The 24,386-nt window shown below is 38.0% G+C and overlaps 1 protein-coding gene across 3 annotated transcripts in view; it reads right to left on the bottom strand.

Annotated features, from left to right (window-relative positions):
• Window positions 1–24,386, bottom strand: part of Kiz (kizuna centrosomal protein) — an 83,607-nt gene that overhangs the window by 33,280 nt on the left and 25,941 nt on the right. For all 3 annotated transcript variants that reach the window (XM_090351920.1, XM_090351919.1, XM_090351921.1), the window contains one exon: window positions 23,521–23,785. In XM_090351920.1, coding sequence (XP_090208046.1) covers window positions 23,521–23,785 — 265 coding nt within the window. The remainder of the gene's footprint in view (window positions 1–23,520; window positions 23,786–24,386) is intronic.

A 24,386-nucleotide genomic window follows, 5' to 3' on the forward strand; every position in this document is an offset into this window, starting at 1 on the left:
GCATTTCCATCCTGATAATACTTTCTTCTGGTTATTTTTGCTATGTCTTATTTATAATAAAAAATGGAGATACTGGGCCGGGAGTTTGGCCTAGTGGTAGAGTGCTTGCCTAGCATGCACGAAGATCCGGGTTTGATTCCTCAGTACCACATACATAGAAAAAAGCCAGAAATGGTGCTGAGGCTCAAGTGGTAGAGTTCTAACCTTGAGAAAGTCCAAGGACAGTGCTCAGGCCCTGAGCTCAACCCCACGACTGGCAAAAAAAAAAAAAAAAAATGGGGATACTATTAGAAATAAGTTAAAAAGGACAGATGAGAATGAGAATCATAGTCCTCATTCTAGGATATGTGTAGATATGTGTAAGAGAAGCCTGGAACATATTTTTGTACCAAAAAGGATGCTTTCAGAGATAAAAAGATTAGTGTCAAAATGGCTTAGGCAATCTTAAAAGGGCTCTGCCCGCCCTCCTCCCAGCCCCATCCCTTACAATCTCATTTCAACTCATTTTGTTAAACTGCCTTTTAAGTTTTCAGATGATTTACTTCCTGGAGTTTCACTACTGTATATACTATATATACTTCAGTCAACTAAATTGTGTATACAAGTATATGTCTTTGTGTGTGTTTACATAAGAGGTTGTATTTTGGTCTGTGATCCACATATGAGAGAAAAATATGCAGCCTGTCTTTCTGGACCTGGCCTACTTTGCTCAATGGGATGTTTCCCAGAACCATCAATTTCCCTGCAACTTAAGACTAGCAAAATGTGGATAGTTGGTAGATCTGAGTGACAGGCATACAGAGCTTCAAATATTTAAAAATTATCTAAGTAAAAAAAAATCAAACAAGCACATTTAAAAAGTGTAGTAGTCAGGTGCTGGTGGCTCACTCCTGTAATCCTAACTACTCAGGAGGCTGAGATTTGAGGGTCATGATTTGAAGCCAGCCCAAGCAGGAAAAGTCTATAAGATTCTTATCTCCAATTAACTCCCCCACCCCCAAAACCAGGCTCCCGTCCCCCCACCCCCAAAAAGTAAGTGGCCCTATAGCTCAAAGTGGTAGAGCGCTAACCTTGAACAAAAAAGGGCAGAGGTAGTGCTCAGGCCTCGATCGAGTTCCAAGCCCCACAACAGACAAGAACTTGTTTTTTTTTTTTTTTTTTGCCAGTCGTGGAGCTTCAACTCAGAGCCTGAGCATTGTCCCTAAGCTCTTCAGCTCAAGGCTAGTGCTCTACCACTTGAGCCACAGCAACACTCCCAGTTTTCTGGTGGTTAATTGGAGGTAAGAGTCTCACAGACTTTCATACCCAAGCTGGCTCTCAACTGCTGAACTGCAATCCTCAGATATCAGCCTCCTAAGTAGCAAGGACTACAGGTATGAGTCATCAGTGCCTGGCTTGAAAAAACATTTTTTTTTTTTTTTTGCCAATCCTGGGCTTAAGCTCAGGGCCTAAGCACTGTCCTTGGATTTTTCTCAAGGCTAGAGCTCTACCACTTGAGCCTCAGCACCACTTCTGGCTTTTTCTAAGTATGTGGTACCAAGGAATCGAACCTGGATCTTCGTGCATGCTAGGCAAGTACTCTACCACTAGGCCAAACTCCCAGCCTGAAAAAACAATTTTTAAAAAATATTTTACTCCTTATTTATTTATTTTGGCAGTCCTGGGGCTTGAACTCAGGGCCTAGCCACTGTTCTTAGGCTTTCTCAAAATTAGCACTCTATCATTTGAGTCACAGCACCACTTCTAGTTTTTTCTATGTATGTGGTACCAAGGGCTTCATGCATGCTAGGCAAGCACTCTACCACTAGGTCATGCCCTCGTCCCCACAAATTTTTTTTAAGTATAGTAATGTCTGACACTCTGAAATGTATAGAAAAAAAGAGAATGATGGATGGATAGAAGGGAAGACAGACTAATAAATATGGGAATGCAATACAATATCAAGAGTAGTATATGGAAGGCAAATATATCAATGTTCACCCTGTATGGCTCCTTTTATTTTTCTGTACAGTTGAAATTTTTCCTAATGGGGAGAAAAATTAAATCTAGATACAATTAAGAATCTTCTTTTTTTTTTTTTTGCTAGTCCTGGAGCTTGAATTCAGGGCCTAAATATTGTTCTTGGGCTTTCCTCAAGGCTAGCGCTCTACCACTTGAACCACAGCACCATTTCCAGCTTTTCTATATATGTAGTACTGAGGAATTGAACCTGGTTCTTCCTGCATGGTAAGCAAGCACTCTGGCCAAACTCTGCTTTTTTTTTAAATTTTATTTCTTTTCTCTTAAACTCTTCTTTAATAAATCTGAATTATCATGATCTTTTTTTGATCCAAGCCTGGTTTCTTTCCAAGTATCAATAAAATGGGATGAGTCGTTAGAATCCTTTAGTGAAGCTTCTGAAGATGATTCTAAGGCTCCTGACTCGTTTGACAGAAAACTCCTTCAGCAACTACGTTCCTGCCATACAGAAATGATGTCCTTAAACACTACACTACGCTAGTGGATTTAGTATGCCCTTGTTTCTGGATGGTTGGGTAAATGCCAAGTAGTGGAATTGCTGGGTCATAGGGGAGTTCTATGTTTAGCCTTTTGAGGCACTGCCACACTGCTTTCCATAGTGGTTGAACGAGTTTGCACTCCCACCAACAGTGTAGTAGTGATCCCTCCTGGCCACATCCCCTCCAGCATCTGTTATCATTCGTTTTCCTGATCCTGGCAATTCTAACTGGAATGAGGTGGAATCTTAGAGTTGTTTTGATTTACATTTCTTTTATGACCAGAGATGTTGAGCATTTCTTCATGTGTCTATAGGCCATTTTTGTTTCTTCTTCAGAGAAGACTCTCTTTAAGTCTTTGGCCCATTTTTTAATGGGATGGTTGTTACTTTGGAGATTAGTTTTGGAGTGATTCAATTTTTTGAGTTGTTGATATATTTTAGATACGAGGCCTTTGTCTGTTGTTTGGTTGGTGAAGATCTTCTCCCACTCCGTAGGCTTCCTAATTAATTTACTAGCTATGTCCTTTGCCATACAAAAGCTCTGCAGTTTAATGCAGTCCCACTTATCCAGCTATTCTCTGATTTGTTGTGATTCTTGGTCCTTATAAGTTTCGACCTGTGCCAAGGAGGCCTAGTGTATCTCCTATTCCTTCCTGTAAAGTTTTCAGCACAACAATGTTCATTGCAGCACTATTCACCACAGCAAAGATATGGAACCAACCTAGATGTCCCTCAGTTGATGAGTGGATCAACAAGTTGTGGTATTTGTACACAATGGAATTCTATGCTGCTGTCAGAAAGAATGACATTGCCCCATTTGTTAGGAAATGGAAAGACTTAGAAAAAATCATATTAAGTGAAGTAAGCCAGACTCAAAGGAACTTAGGCTCAATGGTTTCCCTCATTCGTCATAATCAGTAGAAACCTTGGGCTCTACTAGCAGAGATCTGCAATAGAGCAAAATCTTGATACATAAGGCCATATAGTATGAAGCTAATTGAAAGGACCTCCAGGATATTGAAACAAAAGCCATATAATGAATGATTGTTGTCCTTAATGTACTATGTTGTCTCTCATCTCCTTTGCTGTCCCTTGGGTATCTCATATTGTTACAGTATCTCACTTTGTTATCTGATATATTGAATTCATTTGTATTCGGTTATTTGAAATTTGATAGGGAAGGGGGGAAAACCAAGACGGGTGGGGGGAGTGGGGGGGAGGGTAATGGGTACCAAGACATGTGAAAGGGTATCAATGTATGTGAATTAATGCACCTTCTATCTGGAAAATATCATGTAACCCTTTTATTAATTACAATAAAAAATTTAAAAAAAACATACTACACTACGTTCCTGCCATACAGAAATGATGTCCTTAAACACTACCGAGGTCATTGTTCTGACTATATGCAAATGAGCAACCTTTGCTCCAGTGTTTGGTTTCTCATTAGATGTCTCTACTGGGAAAATAATACTGACTATTGGTCATCATCAAATTCTAGTCTATTCATCAGGTATATGTCTTGTAATAAGTAAGTTAATTATGTGTCTGGCTTAAAAGCAAGTTTAATTAGGATGAATTATTTAAATTAGTCATGTGAATTAAATTATGAGAGAACATTTTCTCTGATGACTAATCTATGTGATTTTTCTGTGGAAGCTAAGCCAAGGTTACTGTACTTCAGCCACCTGCAACTACTCCTTGATTCTGGCATGAAATAACTAGCTAATATTTCTTCTAGTTATTATATTTATTTCCCAAGAAAGGACAAAAACCAATAAGCTGACTTGCTCAGGATCATACTGCAAAAAGCTATTAAAGAAAATATAGCATTTAAGATTTGTGATTTCACAACAGCGAAGCCAAAACTAAGCTTTCCTATAGATATATTTCAGGACAAATGAAGAAACTGGTATAAAAACCATGGTTAATGTCTGAATGGAGTCTTTCCGATGGAGTCACATAAACACACTGTGATGGTTAATCCCTAAATTCCCTAGCTGATAACTAGATTGCTTACCACATTAGTAAAGCATATCTCTAGGCATATCTGTGAAGGTAGATATTATCAGAGATTAGATCATAAGGGCTCTGAGTGGATTGATCCCTGATAGATGCATATATATGTGGACATTATTGGGAAATGATTAAAAAAAAAAAAAGAGCTGGGGCCTTGCTGGAGGAAGTACGTTTCTGAAGACATGTAACTAAGGGCATTATCTTGTTCTGAACCCTTCTGGTATTTTTGTTCTCTGCTTCCTAACTGGAATGATGTGAACTGCTTTGCTTGCTCTGCTCTCCCCACTGTAATGGACAGGCAGTCTTGAAACTGTGAGCTAAAATAATTTTTTCCTTTCTTTAAGCTGTTTCATTCAGGTATTTTGGCCACAGCTATGCCAAAGTAACTAATACATACGTAAAATAAGAAAAACTTGTCAAGTGGCATAAAAAAATGAAAGGAGTTTTTTTTCATATATTTTTATTGTAATTAATAGAAGGGCTACATTATATTCACCAGATAGAAGGTGCATTAAAGGAGTTTTTTAAAACAACTACAAAGTCTACAACATCAATGCCACGTAGCAAAAAAAGCTTGATATCAGGTAATTTATATAGTCCTTTAATCAAAAATATAATTAAAAACTACTTTGAATCTCCTGTAATTAATTTATTATACTTGAAGCAACTGCTAATCACAAAACTACTATTTAAATAAAAGGACATCGTAAGTAAGCTGATTTATAACATAATTTGACCCAAGTTTTAAATGCAAAGTAACAAATATCCTTAAATGTCTTCTAAAAATAGGCAGAATATATTTAAAAGTATTTTATATAGAGCTCAAAAAAACTAAACCCTCAAAAAATAAACTCTGAATCAACAACCCAATTAATAAATGTGCTAGTGACTTAAAGACAGATTTCTTGAAAGAAGCAAATATAAGACAACTAACAATAACAAATGCTGGCATTGATGTGGCCAAAAGAGAAATCTATTACATTGTTGGTGGGAATGTAAAATTGTTCACTCTGGAAAGCAGTACAGAGGGTCCTTGAAAAACTAAATACAGAACTATCATGACTCTATAATTCCACTTCTGGGTATTTATCCAACAGAGCACAAACAAAGATATATACTAACTCCACCACCACAATCATGTTTATTACAGTATTATTTACCATAGTCAAGATATGGAATCAGCTCTGATGTCTGTCAATGGATGACTGGATCCACAATGGAATTCTACTCATCCATCAGAAAGAATGACATTGAACCATTCCTAAGGAAATGGAAAGACTTGGAGAGGATTATGTTGAATGAAGCTAAGCCAGACAGAGAGAAGCACAGGTTGCGGTTTCCCTCATTAGTGGAAGTAAGGACACTGGGTGGGCATTCAAGTAGTTGTAAATGAATTAACTGAAGTATAACAAAATCTGTGGAGAATGCAAATAGTATATAATTCTTTAGAAAATCTAAGTCAGAGTCTAACAAAATGAGCACTAGGAAATGGGTACTTTCACAAAGGGATTCAAGAGGAAGGGGAGAGTAGAATGATTGGGGGAAGTAAGTAGGGTGCAGACAAGAATTCACTGGATATGCTAAAGAATTGAGAAAAATAAGGGAAGGTGTAAATGGAGGGGGTAAAAATGTTGAAGGGATGACACAGATCAAGATGCACTGTATACATATATTGCTTTGTGAAATGGCAAAAATTCAATAAATAACTTAAAAATTAAGGAAAGTAAGGGAAGGGGTGGAGTGAAAAGAACAGGTAAGAATTAAAAGGGGTGACATTGCTCAAGAGGAACTGTATTCACAAACTTCTCTGTTAAGTGACCACTCCTTTGTACAACTACATAAAGAAAACATAAGTACATATATGTACATATATACATGTATATACACAAACATGATATTTGCCAGTAATGGAGACTGAACTCAGAGCCTGAGCACTGATCTTGGACTTCCTCAAGGCTAGACCACTTGAGCCACAGTACCTCGAACAGCTTTGTTTTTCCCTAGGTATTTGGTACCAATGAGTCAAATCCAGGTCTTCATGCATGCTAGGCAAGCACTCTGACACTAGGCCAAACTCTTGGCCCTAAAAAATATATTTTTAAAAGTTTTTACAATTGTAATCCAAACAATATAAGGTTGACTCAAATTTACAGTCTGAGATTATAAGCATAATGACATCTGAAATAAAGATAATTAGGTGCTCCTGGAAAAAAAAAACAAATGATAGGTAGTCTTATAATAAAAATATGAAAAACATATTTTTCATCTGGTAAAATGTTTTTCTGATGGCAATAATTTTAACTCAATTATCCAAATGACATAAATCATTTAACATTCATAATTATTAAACTAAAAACCTGGTGCTTTACATACTAACAGCAGACCCTTAAATATAAAAGTCTTTGAATAATTTTTTTTTTTTTGGCAGTCTTAGGGATTGAACTCAGGGCCTGAGCACTGTCCTTGGACTTTCCTCAAGGCTAGAGCTCTATTACTTGAGCCACAGCACCACTTCTGGCTTTTCTATGTATGTGGTACCAAGGAATCGAACCTGGGTCTTTGTGTATGCTAGACAAGCACTCTACCACTAGGCCAAACTCCCGGCCTGAACAATTAATTTTGGTATAACATAAATCAATAATGATGACAGTGCTGTTTCTGTCCTTTTGTGAGCAGCAACTCAACTTTTTGTTTTCTGCAGCACTTAGGTTTGAACTCAAGAGATTCATGCTTGCTAAGCAAGTTACCATTGAACCAGACCTCCAGCCTGATAAGCAGGAATTCAAAGTCTTCGTATCATCTTTGGGGGTATGCTCTGGGTAGATTAAAAGTACAGATATGAACATTGGCACTAGTAGCTCACGCTAACAGTCCTAACTATTCAGGAATCTCAGATCTGAGAGTTGTGGTTCAAAGCCTTCCTAGACAGAAAAACCCATAAGGCTCTAATCTCCATTTAGCCACCAAAATGATAGAAGTGGAGCTGCAGTTCAAGTGGCTGAGTGATTCGCTCTGAGGAAAAAAGCTCAAGAACAGTGCCCAGGCTCTGAATTCAAGAACCTCATGGACTTTCCTGATGAGGCTGGCTTCAGACAGTGATAATCAGAACCAAGGCTCCTAAGTAGTTAGGATTATTATAGGAATATCAAGCATAATATAAATTTGTCAGCCTGAATAATTTAGGATAATAGTTTCAGTTGTGCAGACAATTAAAAATGTATATGTGCCTCTCAAGTCACATGCCACAATTCTGGTTTATGCCAAAAAGTATACGAATAGATCATAAAAGATAGTAAGAAAGAAACAGATCAGTTAAAGAACCTTACAATATATAATTATTAAACAATCTACAAAGTTCAGAAAGACTCCTTTCAAACTAGGAGTGCTATAAAACTGTAGTTGCGGTTTTTTGTTTTTGTTTTTTTTTTTTTTGCCAGTCCTGGGCTTGAACTCAGGGCCTGAGCACTGTCCTTGGGCTTTCTCAAGGCTAGAGCTCTACCACTTGAGCCTCAGCAACACTTCCGGCTTTTGTCTATGTATGTGGTATCAAGGAATTGAATCCGGGCTTTCGTACATGCTAGACAAGCACTCTACCACTAGGCCAAACTCCGGGCCGGACTGCAGTTCTTTTGTATTTGATGTGATCCAAATGTGAAAGAAAAAGCTACTGGGAAAAAAAGCTTATTTCCAGTATCCCTCATAGTTCAGAGACCACTAGTACAGATGTAGAAAGTAGTATAAAATGGAACTACCTAATCTGTTGAAGTTTGTTGTGTCAAGGTCTCTTTAGATGCTATTACCCTTCTATCCACCCTATGATGAATTCAAAGTACACTAGACATAAGTTGAATTTTCCTCTAAAGAATACATAATTATCCTATTTATACTAACATAAAACAGCCTAGATGGCACATGAAAAGGTAGACATGGCGTTAGATAGAGGCTGAGTTGCTTGTTCTCTCCGTCAACAGGTCCCAACACAGAGGCTTCCACAGACAAGCATTTACTAACTACTCTGGTAATCATTTGTTTTGTTAGTAAACAGAGCAGATGTATTTTAGTAAGAGGAAATACAGTCAGTCCTTCCCTCCAGGACATTGGAAATATTTTTGCGATGAATTAGATACCAGTGCCTATTACATATTGCACATATCATATATTTTGTGATAGTAGAAACTAAACAAATAGCCCAGATGTCTGAGGCTGTAATAAGAAACTCAGACCAGCTGAAAAATGAGTGGAGGATGTAGAATTGACTTCTGACTGAAGTAGTAAAGACAACCAAGAATCTTGGACCATATAGTCCATCTACCTGGACACTACTCGCTCTCTCCGAGAGAGCTGAAATATCAGCTTTATAACTTAAGTAATAACTAAGGATGATGGGTCTCAAACTGGAGGGAGCAGAATTCCCTAGAGGGCTTATTAAAGCACAGATTGCTATGCTCTATCCCCTAGAGGTCCTGAATCTGATGGGTCTAGATGGAGTTTCAGAATAATATTTCTTACCAAGCTCTCAGATCTTATTGATGTTCCTGGCCCACAGATCACACCTGAAGAAACAGCTTTATACTGGACTTCTATCTAGGGCAGACATTTTTTTCTAAGTTAATTTTTTTTTTAATTTCAATTATTGGGCCAGGAGTTTGGCCTAGTGGAAGAGTGCTTGCCTAGCAGACACAAACAAAAGACCCGGGTTTGATTCCTCGGTACCACATACATAGAAAAAAAAGCCAGAAGTGGTGCTGAGGATCAAGTGGTAGAGCTCTAGCCTTGAGAAAGTCCAAGGACAGTGTTCAAGCCCCGAGTTTAAGCCAGGACTGGCAAAAAGAAAAAAAAGAAAAAAAATTTCAATTAGCATCATCTTATATAGTCATATGTACATAGCTACTGAACTATTATGATCCTCTTCTAGAACTATCTTAGACATTTTCTGCAAGTGAGGGAAATCATGGAGCCTATGATTCTTTGGGTCTGGTTTATGTCACTTAGCATAACTTTTTCAAAGTCTTTCCATTTCTTTATGAATGGGGCGATATTATTCTTCCTGGCTGAAGCGTATTGAATTCTATTGTATATATACCACATTTTCTTGATCCATCTATCTACTGAAGGGTATCTGGGATGAATCTATATCTTAGCTATGGTAAATACTGCAATGAACATAGTTGTGCTGGTAGCCTTGATGTATCTTTGTTTGTGGTCATTTGGCAAATGTCTAGGGCAGAATGAAAAGCTTGGCTTGGACTTGCCAAAAGGCTACATACATGTAACATGGTTGTTCACTTGGGTGTACTAATATATTACTCAAAGGCTACATTTCTCTGGCTCCTCCCAACCAAAGTAAGTACTTTTATGTACTCTTTAGTCCATGTACAAATATAGATTTGATAAGCATTACTACTAGAAAACAGTCAGTAGCTAAATCCTCACAGCAATTAGAAACAAATACATTCACAAATAGGTGGGAAGTTCATGAAAAACTGAAAGTGATGCCTCTAAAGTGTCTATTCATCTACCCTGAGTGCTTCTTTCCGCCCCTCTACCCCCCTCTCTCCCTCTTCCTCCTTCCTCTGCTTTGACACCTTGAAGTTTTGGGAACAAGAATGCCTATCTCACCACAGCAGTAATTCCATACCCTGACTTGACTAATTTGCTTTCATTACTGCCAACTCCAACTAAGAGTCTGGGAAGCTGGTAAAGGACAGCTGCTCTGCAAATTTCAAGGTCTTCTTTCAGAATGCCACGGTGATTATAGAGCCTATAAAACAAATCAGGTGCTGCTAGACAGGTTTATTTAAGTACAGACTGTCAGCTTTTAGAGGCTATGGTGGTTCTTTCAGGTTTACTGAAATACATCTATAATGTAATTTAGCCATAAAAATGCAGAAACTAGCCGGGTGCAGTGGCTCATGCCAGTAATCCTAGCTACTCAGGAGTCTGAGATCTGAGGATCAAGGTTCAAAGCCAGCCTGGACACAAAAGGACCTGAGACTCTTTATTTCCAATTAACCTCCAGAAAATGGGAAGTGGGGCTTGGCTCAAGGGTAGGGCAGTAGCCTTGAGGTGAACAGCTCAGGGACAGTGCCCAGGCCTATTTCAAGCCCCATGGACCTCCCCCCCCACACACAAAAATGCTGAAACTATATTGTCTCTCAATAAAGATGTAAAAAAGACAGTTCAAAAAACTCATTTGTGTGTTTGTGGCAGTTTTAAATCCATCTGAGGAAGTAACTATTAACTCTTTGATAGCTTTTAATGATGTTTAGATCCATAGCTGGGCAATCTTACTCCCCATTCCACATAACTGATAGGAATGCCAGATTATCTTAAAGCAGAAAAGACTAATATATTGTCAATCATAACAAAGTTAGATCTCTACAACTCATGAAATTTACTTAAGATGGGCCAGGTATTTGGCTTAGTGGTAGAGTGCTTGCCTGGCGTGCACAAAGACCCAGGTTCGATTCCTTGGTACCACGTACACAGAAAAAGCCAGAAGTGGTGCTGTGGCTCAAGTGGTAGTGCTCAAACCTTGAGAAAGCCCAAGGACAGTGCTCCCTGAGCCCAAGCCTTGGCTTGGCAAAAGAAAGAAAGAAAGAAAAAGAAACCAGAAACTTGTCTAAATATACAAAATTAATCATTATTTTTCAATTCAAATCCTCATTCAGTAAAATTGTCTATTATTAATAAAAATAAGAAGGTTTGGCTACTGATTAGGTTAAGCCTGTCACTATTATCATAGTAGCCTTTACATATATTGGACAGTTACTACCTTTATTTATTTAGCCAGTCCTTGGTCTTGAACTCAGGACCTGGGCACTGTCCCTGAGCTTCTTTTGCATAAACCTAGCAATCTACCACTTGAATCACAGAGCCACTTCTGGCCTTTTTTGTGTATGTGGCAGTGAGGAATTGAACCCAGAGTTTCATCTATGCTAGGTAAGTACTCTACCACTAAGTCACATTCCCAGCTCAGAGCTACTATCTTTCAAAACATGTTTATTGGGGAAATATAATTCTAAACTGATCTGGAAGAAAATTCCAAAGACAAAACAGTGTTTCTATGTTAGAGCTGCTGACTACTTCTTAGTTTGGAATATTCAACATAAAACTCAAGAGGAAAATAAATGTGATTTACAAAATAACTGAAGAAGTAATATGTTACTTTTCAAAGTATTACTCATTGATAATTAATACTATAATTGGGTAAGTTAAGAATCTATTTAAGGGTGGGAGGGAAATGGGGACCATGTCATGAGAAAGGGTATCAATGTTTGTGAAGTTATACACCTTCTATCTGGTAAATATAATGTAACCCTTCTATTAATCACAATAAAAAAAATTTGAAAAAAAAAGAATCTATTTAGGGCTGGGAGTTTGGCCTAGTGGTAGAGTGCTTGCCTAGCAGGCACGAAGATCCAGGTTTGATTCCTCGATACCATATGCAGAGCAAAAAGCCAGAAGTGGTGCTGTGGCTCAAGTGGCAGAGCCCTAGCCTTGAGAAAATCCAAAGACAGTGCTCAGGCCCTGAGCTCAAGCCCAGGACTGGCAAAAAAAAAAAAAAAAAAGAATATTTAATGATCATGTGCCTGATATCACAAAGATGAAGGAGATGTTGTCTGACTTATGTACTAGAAGGGTAAAGTATGTATCCAAACTGCTCTGGGAATGCCTGCCTGCTAGATACTGATCTTGTAAGACTGCCATTAAAGTTTCCCTTTTACAGTGCTTGACTATAATTCATGTCTCTAAATCCACTCTTTGAATTTAGGCAGGTGAATGTGTTTCTCATGCCTATATGAGAAGCTACTAAGCTTTTCTTCAACCATATCATACCTTTTGTATGTTTTCCTATGAGGGCCACCTTTTGAAATGGGGACTTAAATTTTATTTTAAGTGGCAGTACAATAGGTTAGGCTACTTAGGCTTGATTTTTTGTCTATGAAAAAGTAGTCTGAAAATAGTATGATAATTGCTGATATAGTGATAAATTTGATGACATAATTTTTAAAGTTTTATAAAATATTTTACTATAGTATTAATAAGGCTAAAGAATTATTAAACCTTGTAGTTGGTCACAGCCAAAATGTAACAAATGGAAATTGTACTTCAAACCTAATAACAATGACAAAAAGCATCATTTAAAGAGGTCCAGAAGGGATGAGCCAAAATGTTACAGAAGGAAACTGTACTTCAAACCTAACAACAACAACAAGAACAAAGCATCATTTAAAGAGGTCCAGAAGTGAGTAAGAAGCCAATTTAGTAACAACCACAGGTGTACGAATGGGACAAAGCAACTGACCTGCTTCCACTTCCAATGTCTGTTGAAAACTAGTTGGGAATTTCCCTTTTACCTGGTTACATTCTGGCTCTATCTTTCTTCATCTTGTTTCTTCTATGAACAGATTTCCCTTTCCACTCTCATTGCTCCTCCCTGACTCCCAAAAGCTGCCTGCCATGGTCATCAAGGTTTGCGGAGGAAAAAGGAGCTCTGCTCTCAGCAGTTGAATTTGGAATGGTTCCCAACAAGAAGAGAGGGTTTAAGGCTGGAAAAACTAGAAAATTCTTCCTAAGGGAGCTTTGCGTGCTTTTCACTGCTTCCTCACATTGAACTGTTCAACCTCATACAGGAAAAACACTGAAATATATCCTTTTGCCTGAAGCTTTATCTTTTGTTAACAATGGAACAAATTAGGCTATAATTCTTTTCTAGATGTGTCTCCCCTCCTTCCTGTATTCTTTTGGCATATGCGCAAAAACATATGAAAGCAAAATGAACATATCTCCTTGCTTCATAGCTATTTTTAAATTTAAAAATCATCAAAGTTTCTTTTGCCTCTATGAGTTTGAACTAACAGATATAGCTGCTGTCTCAAAAACTGTGTAGGTTAAAAAACAAAAAATAACCTAACGGTAGTTCACTGGAGCCCCCAGAGACTCTGGCTCAACTCCCCTGTAATGGCTGGTCAGCGTATTTTTCTTCACAGATTTAAAACAACCAAAGATTTATTTTCTCATTGTGACTTTCCAAATGCCCTTCAGCTCCATGCATTCAATCTTCACTTCTTAAAATTCAACACTGCTTAAAAGAGTGATGCTTATTTAATAACAGTTGTGTCTACCATCCTTTTACCTGGAATATCTAGGCTTATTCAAAAACTTGCAGACTACACAGGGTCCTTTTAAACTACATTTCCCATTTTGAACACTCCCAGCAACTAATACCATTCTTTTTGCTTCATGAAATAGCTGATTTTAGTGACTAACACAGGACCCTTCATGGACACAGTCAGAATTTGGTGAATAAGTTAACAAATGCTCTTTAGATGGAAAAATGGAGGGACTGATGACAAGATTGTTAAGTAACACATATATGATGGGGATATTCAAAGGGACCCCCCAAATAGAGAATCCTTCGCTCAGTATATATTTGCTGAGAATCCTGTTCTCTCCCCACCATGGCCTGCTTGCTTTCATATGGAAAATAAACTTTTCTAGATCCAGGATTCTGGTTCTGTATCTATGTAAAAATAACCAGTAGGAAAGGGGCCTGTAGCAAGGATATAGGGAAGACATTATGCAGGGCCTTGTTCTCGACTGTTACTCATCATTATGTCCTCCTCATCTGGTCTGAGATGTTTTACTATTAGTACCCTGTCATTATAATGTCATTACACCTTAAAACTGGATCCCTTGCTCATCTCAGGGTTTTCTAAGATGATCATGGATAACCCCATATACAGGGTGACTCTTGAGACAGGTAATTCTTTCACGATTTTCCTGTAGATCACTCTCTATAGGCTCATCATGGAGAGGAACCTTATGTTCCTTCCAATCCTCTTAAACTTTAATAGAAGCTTGTGCTGACATTTCCCCACTGAAAGCCTTTCTATTTTAATAAGCTATAGTTTCATTAGAGTCTTGCCTTAATTTTTCTCTTGATGGATACAAAACTGAGATAGCTGTATTAACAATGTAGTTGTAAAAAAATGTCTTTCTTTTTATATTTCAAGACACATTTTATCAATTTTCATTTACTACAATTGAATCATAATTTAGTTGAGATATTCTAATTTCCTTTGCTTTTCCTTCCACCCCTTGCCAGCTCACTATCTTTTTTTTGTCAGTCCTGGAACTTGAACTCAGGGACTAAGCACTAACCTTAGACTTTCTCAAGGCTAGAGCTCTACCACTTGAGACAGAGAACCACTTTCAGCTTTTTTTTTTTTCTATGCATGTGGTACTGAGGAATTGAACCCGGTCTTTGTGCATGCTAGCAAGCACTATATCTCCAGGATAAACTCCAGGCACCAAGCTCACTATCTTATACTATATTTAGACCTCAGTGCTGGCCAGTGCTGGGCATCTGGAACTCTGACGGACAGTTCTAGCTTTATCCAAGCAAAAGCAAAATTTCATCTATTGCCAACAGGGTAATCTAAACAAAAGAAGGATTTGAGCCTTAAACTAAGAATATATGGTTTAGACATAAAAGATTAGTTTGAAACAATCACTCCATCAAACACTGGGTCTGGTTTTTACATTTTATTCCCAAAGTAATGTATAGATTACAATAAATACGCTTTTAAAATCTGCCTAGGACCTGTGAAGTTCCTCAAATTTAAACAGATAAAGCAGAATATACTCATGGGCCAAGCATATAAGAGCCACAACTACTATAAAATCTAATGAGCCAAAGCAGATGATTGTTAGTCAAATCTAGAGACACTATTTCAATTTGTTTGGCTTACTAGTTATTTGAAGCTATTTTACTCCAACACTAATAAGGCAAAATCTGTATGGATCTCTCACCCTAAGGTACACAAATACAACTGAAATCACAGGAGAGGCTGACTGAAGTACCACCTCCATAAGGATGAGAATTAAGATTTAAACAGTGTAACAATCAGCTAGAACTAATCCTTTTACGGAGGTGTAAATGGCTTTTAAGGACTGAATTCCAGGCTGCTAGCTTTAGTGAAATAGCTACAGACAAATATTACCCAAGAGCAATGCCCACCAGCCCTCTAGCTCCAATGAGTATTAATAAAAGTGTGATAAAGGTAAGGGTGACTTGTTTGTTTTGATATCAAGTTTCCTGGCAAAAATTCAAGTACATAAATAAAGCACATAGGAATTGGCACCCTGGGAAAATAAACTGAATACAACTACCTCAAGTCTAACATCAGTTGACTGGAACAGCTCTATGTGTGGCCACATTGAAATTTGTACATGGGGTTTTGTTTGCTACACAAAACTCTTATAGAAAGGACAAACATATACATAGTTAAACAGTATTTTTCTTTTAACTGTCTGTCTTACAAACCCTATGTTTTGGTGACTACCTCGGTCCCCATTGTGCAGCTCCCTGGGTGGTCTCTTCCAGGGGGCCACTCGAAGGGAGCACAATAACCAGAAAAAGGGAAGGAGGGACAGCAACACAAAGGCCAATAGAGCAGGGCGGTCTGCTGCAGACTGCAGACCAGAGGTCAGCAAACAACTCAGCTTCTCTTTACCCAAGAAACAAGGGCTCCTTCTCTTTACCTGGAAAAACAGTGTGATTAAGCTGACAGCTTGAATTATGGGTTACATTTTGCAGGGTACTGTTAGAGCTAAGGTCTTGTCGCTGTAGTAGGGATTGCACAAGCAAACGCCTTGTTTCCCCCACACTTTGGCCTCCAAACAGACCTCATCATTCTGTTCTATTCCCATTCTTAGAACCCGCTCCTCCCATACCACTTTTTTGTTTTGTTTTGAAGTTTCTTAATGAGGAATGTGAAAGCCTGGGAGACGTTATAATAGATGTTTCCCTCCATCCTTAAACAGAGACAAGCCTGAACCCATCACATTTCTAGTCACCTACCAAGAATTAGTGATGGCTGCAGACATACATTAAGAAATGAGTATTTTCAGTCTACTCACTTTTTGAAAACTAAGGATCCCCCACACTAAACACAGTGCTTTTAACCCTATGTTTTGGTGACTGAGAGGGTAAAGACTGGATATTTTTTCCATTTGCTTCTTAAGGTTTCTTTTAGAACAGTGCATTAGTATATGTGTGCAACCACTAGAGTGTTGTGAGTCTCCACCTGAGATACAGCAATGTTCAGCCTAAAATAATCTTGCTTTCAATATCTGTTGAAAAGGGACTGTGCAGAGTAAAAGTTTTGTACAACTTTATCCCTTTTTCAAATTTAATATAGTTGAATCCTGTATTTTGGAAGTTTAAAGATACTATAGGAATATAGTACTATCTTCAAATACTCATTGGAAACTATTATAACCAGCTCTGTAATTAAACTCTAGAAGGTACTTGTGGTCAAAAGGAATTTGCTTGTTATCAAGGTAGAATCAATTGGGAGTAGGGACATAAAGACTGAGGTAGTAACATAAACATCAGACTTTGCTGTGTTTTTACATCCCTCTGTAACTCTCCCAAGTACACATGTACAAACACACACATATGTATGTATACACACATATGTATGTATGTATACACATACACACACACACACACACACACAAAAGTGTATAAGAAAGGAAATGCATCTCAGACTGGATTAGTGTGGGTTACACTACTAGAGTGGGTCCAAAGAAAAGAAAAATCAGAAAACATGACAGTATTGTCATGAGGCTCTACTAAGGGCTTACTGGAGGCTAAAACCTTAGAAGAGATACAGTGGCAGAGGCCTGTAAACCTAGCATTAGGGCACAGACTAACATTACAAACAGTCCAACAAAACAAAACAAAAAGATCCTGAAATAAGGTAGCATGTCACTTCCCTAGGGGAAGCAAGTCTCTATGGAGGCTAATTAACTGGTGAATTGGAATGGGTTCCAGTAGGGTCTCTAGGGATAGTTCAATTGAGTATGTCATGTTCCTTCCAATGTTCTGAATAGGTTATGAGTTCACCTTTAAGATGACCAGAGAGGGTATCTTCAAAAGGACTAAATGTTTGGATGTCAGCATTTATTTCCTGATACATGAATATGGCTGCTGAAAACAAAAACATGCTGATTTATGATTGAGTTAAAGAGAAGAAGTTGAATCAATTTATTGCTCAAATTCTCATTTATCTAAAAAGCTGCTAAAAGAAAGCTACAGATAAAAAGAAGAAATGAGAAAGTGGAAATCACTATGGATAAATAAATGAATGGTAGAACACAAACAGGCAGAAACCATGAAAACAAAAAATAAAAGCTAGCTAGGTACTGATGGTTCATGCTTGAAATCCTAGCTACTCAGGAGGCTGAGATCTGAGTAGTACAGTTCAAAGCCAACCTGGGAAGGAAAGTCTATAAGACTCATCTTGAATTAACTACCAGAAAACCAGAAGTAGAGCTGTGGCTCAAAGTTGTACAACTCTAGCCTTGAGCACACACACAAAAAAAGAGTGCAGGGTGCAGAGTATTAGTATTAGTATACCCTAACTCTGGGTATGCACACTTTTCAAAACAATAGACATTAATTTGAAGCATGTTCATGATTACAGATAGGGACAATTATGTCCAACACATTTCCATGTAACAGAGAGCCCAGTTGATTTGCAAAGAGCATCAAGGCTCATGACCCCACACTGGAAAGGGATTCAGCTGCTCTGGAAAGCAGAGCTTTACAGTGATGGAGGAGGCAGAATATTTGAACCCAGAGAACTTTTTGCAAACATAGCGGGAAAACCTAGCTCAGACCCTGGGTTCAAGCCCTAGGACTGGCAAAAATAAAAAGGTGCAGGGAGTGTTAGTATACCCTAATTCTGGGTATGTACACTTCTCAAAACAGTAGACATTAATTCAAAGCATGTTCATGATTATAGATAGAAAAAGACAATTATGTCGAACACATTCACATGTAACATATAGCCCAGTTGAGTAGCAAGAAGCATCAAGGCTCATGACCCCAAATTGGAAAGGGATTCGGCTACTCTGGAAAGCAGAGTTTTTAGTGATGGAGGAGGCAGAATATTTGAACCCAGAGAACTTTTGCAAACATAGCAGGAAATACTGATATATGCCACTTAATATAAAAATAAAAGTCTTATAGTATGTATAGGTATGTAAAAATCAAACCATTAGCACATATGTCCATGATAAAAACAAACATCAAAGCTAACAGTTCACAATTTATATTTTTTTTACTTGTTTTTCTCACTTAGTTTATTATTTACAGGAAACAGCTACAGAAGGCACCAAAACTTTAGTGAAAAAAATTTAAATTTATTTTAAATTACTCAATTTTCTTTTTGCAAGGCTGGGGATCAAATCCAAGGTCTTTCTGGTGTTAATCAAGTATATCCCTAGTCTTAGAAATAGATTTTTTTTTTTTACAAAATTCTTAAAACTTTCCTTTGCCTCAAAATTTGTGAAAGACTAATTTGCTCAATCACAGAACAATCAGTTCAACTGGACTCTAATTTAAGAACCAATGAAGAAAAGAAGACAAACTCTAATCTCACATTGTTTTAAGCAAATTCAAAAAAAGTCCATCTAAATGACAAGCAAATTAAAATGAAATTATACTAACAAAGGAAACAGGAAAAAAGGACAGTTTTTAGAAGACATGAAAGACACAGGACTGAGAACTATTCCTCATATCTCTCGAACCTACGAATTCTTCCTCCCAGTCAGAGCTCAAAATAATGAGATTCTGTATGAAACAGAATATAGCCTCATTTTTTTTGTTGTTTAAAACTTAGCTAGTTTTATTCACTTGGCCCATCTGCATATACTCCTTTCACCTGAAAGGCAGCTTTCCCATTCTAGTCATCCAGCTTGGACATCTTTTTTCAAATACCACATTAAAATGAATTTGGTCTTTTGCAGTTTGAAAATGTGTATAGCCCAAGTTATGTGTGGATTGTATTTTTACCTGCTAGAAAATTCACTTTAAGTCTTTAAAAGAGTATAGTTTAATAATATTTACCATTGCATTTTTATGAATACCTGGTTTAACTATTTGAAACCTTTAAAACAGTTTCTTTCTTGTATTATCACAAAAGAAAGAAACTTAGTCTTTCCACAGCCTGCCACCAACAGTTCAAAGACTGTTCAAAGGTGAGAACTATGAGTTAAAAAGAAAATGAAGGGACATGGGCCATTTGGAGCTAAAAAAGAAGAAAGGGGAACGTGCTTTTCCTTCCATCCCTGAGGGGACAAAAGTGATGTGATTTGCCAACTAGCCACAGAGAACAGAATTCAATTCTGCTTATTTATTACTTACGGGGGTTTAAATTCAGGGTCTCAGACTTGCTAGGCAAAGGCTCTACTACTTGAGAGTTACCAGCTAAATTTTCCTTAGACAGTTTGGTTTCCCCTTTTTCGGTTACAGCTCTACCACTGTTGCTTAGTTAAGTTCCGAAGCTAATTCCAACATTTCCTGAATGCGAGTTGGTTTTTTCATTTGTTTTGGTGCCAGTCCTGGGGGCTGGGTACTGTCCCTGAGCTTTTTGGGGTTTTTTTTGCTCAAAGATAACACTCTATTACTTGAGACAAAACTCCACATTAGTTTCTTGGTGGCTAATTGAAGAAACGAGTCTCATGGATTTTCCTGCCTAAACTGGCCTCAAACCACAGTCCTTAGATCTCAGCCTCCTGAGTAGCAAGGATTACAAGCATGAGCCACAGGCATCTGACCTGATGCTTGCTTTGACTTATCTCTTTTAGTTAACTAGAATACCTTGTAATTTTCTGTTGTAAAACAGATATGATATACTAAGTAAACAGACCTTCCGAGTAACCATCTGGTTAGTAGAGTGTTTATTGTAGCTGTCAGCGCAGACATGAGAAGCTAAAGTGTCCTTGGGTATTCTCCCTTTTGTTTCCCCACTGTCTTTGTTTTTTCCTACAACTTCTTAAACAATATCTGATAGGCATAGGATGTTGTAGGGGAGAGAATATTCTGCACTTCATGATTAGATCTTATTTAGTGAACTATGCTCCTGAGCATCTCTTACAAGAGCTTCTCAGTCATCTCATCCCCTTTGCTGTGGGTCACTCGTGTCTTTCTGACTGATGTCACAGCCTACAGTGAGATGGCTGGCAAAGTGGGCAACAAAACCTTTTTTCTTTTTCTTTTTTTTGCCAGTCCTGGGGCTTGAACTCAGGGCCTGAGCATTGTCCTTGGGCTTTCCTCAAGACTAGAGCTCTACCACTTGAGCCACAGTACCACTTCTGGCTTTTTTCTTTTTCTTTTTTTTTTTTTTTTTTGCCAGTCCTGGGACTTGAACTCAGGAACTGAGCACTGTCCTTGGGCTTCCTCAAGGCTAGAGCTCTAGCCTTGAGCCACACCACTTCTGGCTTTTTTCTAAGTATATGGTACTAAGGAATCGAACTTGGGAGTTTGTGCATGCTACTACGCAAGCACTCCATCACTAGGCCAAACTCCTGACCCAAAAACTTCTTTTAACATCTCTACAGACAGCGTGTGATAATGACAATGATTCTCCTTTACTTTACTTTCGACTATGTCTTAAAACAACTTCCCTAAAAACCAGCTAAGAAATTTCAGAAATGTAAGCCAAAATAGTGACAAAGAAAATATTTTAACTTTCCATTATGGTGACCAAATACCTGGAAAAAGAAACTTAAGGAAGTATTTATTTTGACTCATAGTTTCCAAAGGTTCAGTCGGTACCTGTAGAAATACAGTATGTCAGGGAAGTAGGAGTATGCAGCAGAGATAAATCATCCCATGACAGACAGGAAAGTAGAAAGAATGCCTATGAAGCTGGCTTTCTCCTTTTTCTCCTTTTAGTCTATCTATCCCAGCCTAGGGGATAGTATCAGCTTCCATCAGGGCAGGTCCTTCTCCTTAGTTAATCCTAAGTGTCTCTGAAATACCCTCACAGACACTTCTAGAGGTGTGCTTTACTAATCTCTTAAGTGCTTTTCAATTCAATTGAGTTGACAATAAAGATTAACCATCACAGGAATGCCTAGGTTTCCCAGATCAAAATATATAAGCTAACAGAGGTACAGGTAAGATTGTGGAATGACATGCCAGGCAGAACATTGCCAGGCAGAACACTAAGAGTACCAATAGCTGCACCTACTAGCATTGTGTTATTTTTTTTCCCAAAAAGTATAGTATTATTTTTTCCAAAAATATAATGTACAGGGCCGGGAGTTTGGCCTAGTGGTAGAGTGCTTGCCTAGCATGCATGAAGACCTGGGTTCGATTCCTTGGTACCACATACATAGAAAAAAGCCGGAAGTGGTGCTGAGGCTCAAGTGGTAGAGCTCTAGCCTTGAGAAAGTCCAACGACAGTGCTCAGACCCTGAGCTTAAGCCCAGGACTAGCAAAAAATAAAAATAAAGTGTCCAAGGACAGTGCCCAGGCCCAGAGTTCAAGCCCCAGGATTGGCAAAAAAAGGCTGGAGTCTATATGAAGACAGAAGGGTTCAGGTACTATGTTGAGAGAGTACAGGTCATGATCAAGAGGAACCAGTGACAGTGCAGAAGAAAACAGTCAGCTGAGGACAGAGCCAGGAAGACATCATCATATCTGAAGAAATAATTTATGAATATACTTTCACTTACCTATAAAGTATATTTGAGATAAGTTGTAAAAGAATACTGCTCTAACTTATTATTCTAAGCTATATGATTTCTAGCAGCAAATCTTTCTACATGTAATAACTTCCCTCCTATATATAACTTTTAAAAAAGGGATAAATTAAATTCTCTGAATGTGCTTCAATCTATTTTCACATTTTCATGACTCTTAGGAACCAAGACTTTTCACTTAGTTTGAAAGATTGCATTACATCCTACTTTTAGTAAACACTCTGGGCGAATACTTTGTTCAAGTTTGAAGACAGGAACATAGCATTTCATCTGTTTATCTGAGTCCGGAAGGCTCTTCTTTTTCTAATTAATCTAATTTGCACCTTGAGCTTCTTTATTTAACCTTATAAAATATGATCTTTGATGACACTTCAGCTATCTAGGCAGTAGAAAGCCATGGGGAAGACAGCTCAGAGTGGTAGTTAACAATCCTGATTCTGGGCCCAGATGACCAAATTCCAAGTACACTAAAATTATTTTGTGACTGTTACTTAACTCTGTGTTGATACTGCCTCACCTGTAAAATGGGTATAATACAGAATTAAACTAATGATTATGAATAAGGCTCTTATGAAAGATCCTGGCACAGAATCTGTACAGGTGTATATTTCCATTATGACTGGGATTTCAGTGGCAGAACATAAGAAGATTAAGAACATGAATTCTGGCATCAGGCTTCCAGTTTGGACCCTAAGGGTATGGGTGACCAGCTTTTTGAACTAGTAACGTTATTTAATCATCTTAAACAAATGACAAAAACAGAGCAGATTAAGTAGATAGAGAAGATAAGCACAAGTAATTTTTTTTAAGTGCTTGATGATAGGGGGTGAGTAGGTAACTCAAAACTTTAACAAAGGATTATTTGGATATAGTCAGAAACCACCAATCACCACAATTCAAAAATACAACTTTTAAAGACACTGCTATTTGAGCAAGGCACTGGTGGCTCACATCTAAATACTAGCTATTCAGATGGCTGAGATCTGAGGGTCAAGGTTCAAAACCAGCCCAGGCCAAAAACTTCTATGTCCAATTGAACACCATAAAGCTCAAAGCAGAGAAATGGTTCAAGTGGTAGAGTGCTACCCTTGGGCAAAATAAAGCTCAGAGATAGCACACAGCCGAGGATCTGAGTTCAAACCCTAAAACTGGCACACACACAAAAAACTGCTACTTAATTAAAAAAAAAAAAGAAAGAAAGAAAGAAAGGAAAGAGGAAGACAGAGAGAAGTAGAAGAGGAAAATAATAAGTAGAAGGAAAGAATAAAGAAATAAAATTAGATCTTATCTAAAAGGCTACTTACAAGACTTAAAAAGACCTTATCCAGTCATAGCCAAGTGCTCAATAAAATTATCCTAGTGATTTGGTTTCTAAAATTGTACACAATTAAAAACAGAACAGTAAAAGAGAAAAGAGAAGTAAAACAATAGCTTACTGTTTTATTGGTGAGTTAACAGAAGATTCCTTTTTCAGATGATAATTCTTGTTTTCGGTGGATAGGACATTATTTTCTTGCTTGAAATCTTCTACCTTTATTCTGTTCCCTGGATATGGTGGTGGTTCTGGCGTCTCCAAAAATGAGTCATTTTCACTGAGAGAGATGGTAAGGTCATTGCTACTACACGAACTTTCTTCCTCCTGTTCTTCCAGCATTTTTCTGAACGGCCTTTCTGACTGTAGATACCCGTGTGCAAGATGATCTGTAAGAGGGAAAATGGAGAGATTACTGCTCACTAACTAAAGTGACAACTGAAGAAGCACAGAAGAAAAAAATTCATCAGTTAAAAACATACAAACCATTTACAACCAAGTTTAGTATTTAAAGCATGAGCTGGGGAAGACTCAAGTGGTAGAGTACATGCTTAACAAGTATGAGCCCTTGAGTTAAAATCCTAGTACCACCCAAAACAAACAAAACAAAGGCATACATAACTAAAAAAATCCTCAAAAGTATTTTTGTGTGTGTATGCGCGCAATGCCAAAAATGGAAACCGGGGCTTTATGTGTGTTAAAACATGTACTCCACCACTAAGCCATACATCCATCCCTTAAAAATTCTGAGACTGCTGGCTCACTCCTATAAGCTACTCAGGAGGCTGAGATCTGAGAATAATGGTTCAAAACCTGCCCAGGGGCCGGGAGTTTGGCCTAGTGGTTAAAGTGCTTGCCTAGCATGCATGAAGACCCGGGTTCGATTCCTCGGTACCACATATAGAAAAAAGCCGGAAGTGGTGCTGAGGCTCAAGTGGTTGAGCTCTAGCCTTGAGAAAGTCCAAGGACAGGGCTCAAGCCCTGAGCTCA

This window comes from Megascapheus bottae, chromosome 18, assembly GCF_031878675.1.
Source record: "Megascapheus bottae isolate mThoBot1 chromosome 18, mThoBot2.hap1, whole genome shotgun sequence".
NCBI classification, from domain to species: domain Eukaryota; kingdom Metazoa; phylum Chordata; class Mammalia; order Rodentia; family Geomyidae; genus Megascapheus; species Megascapheus bottae.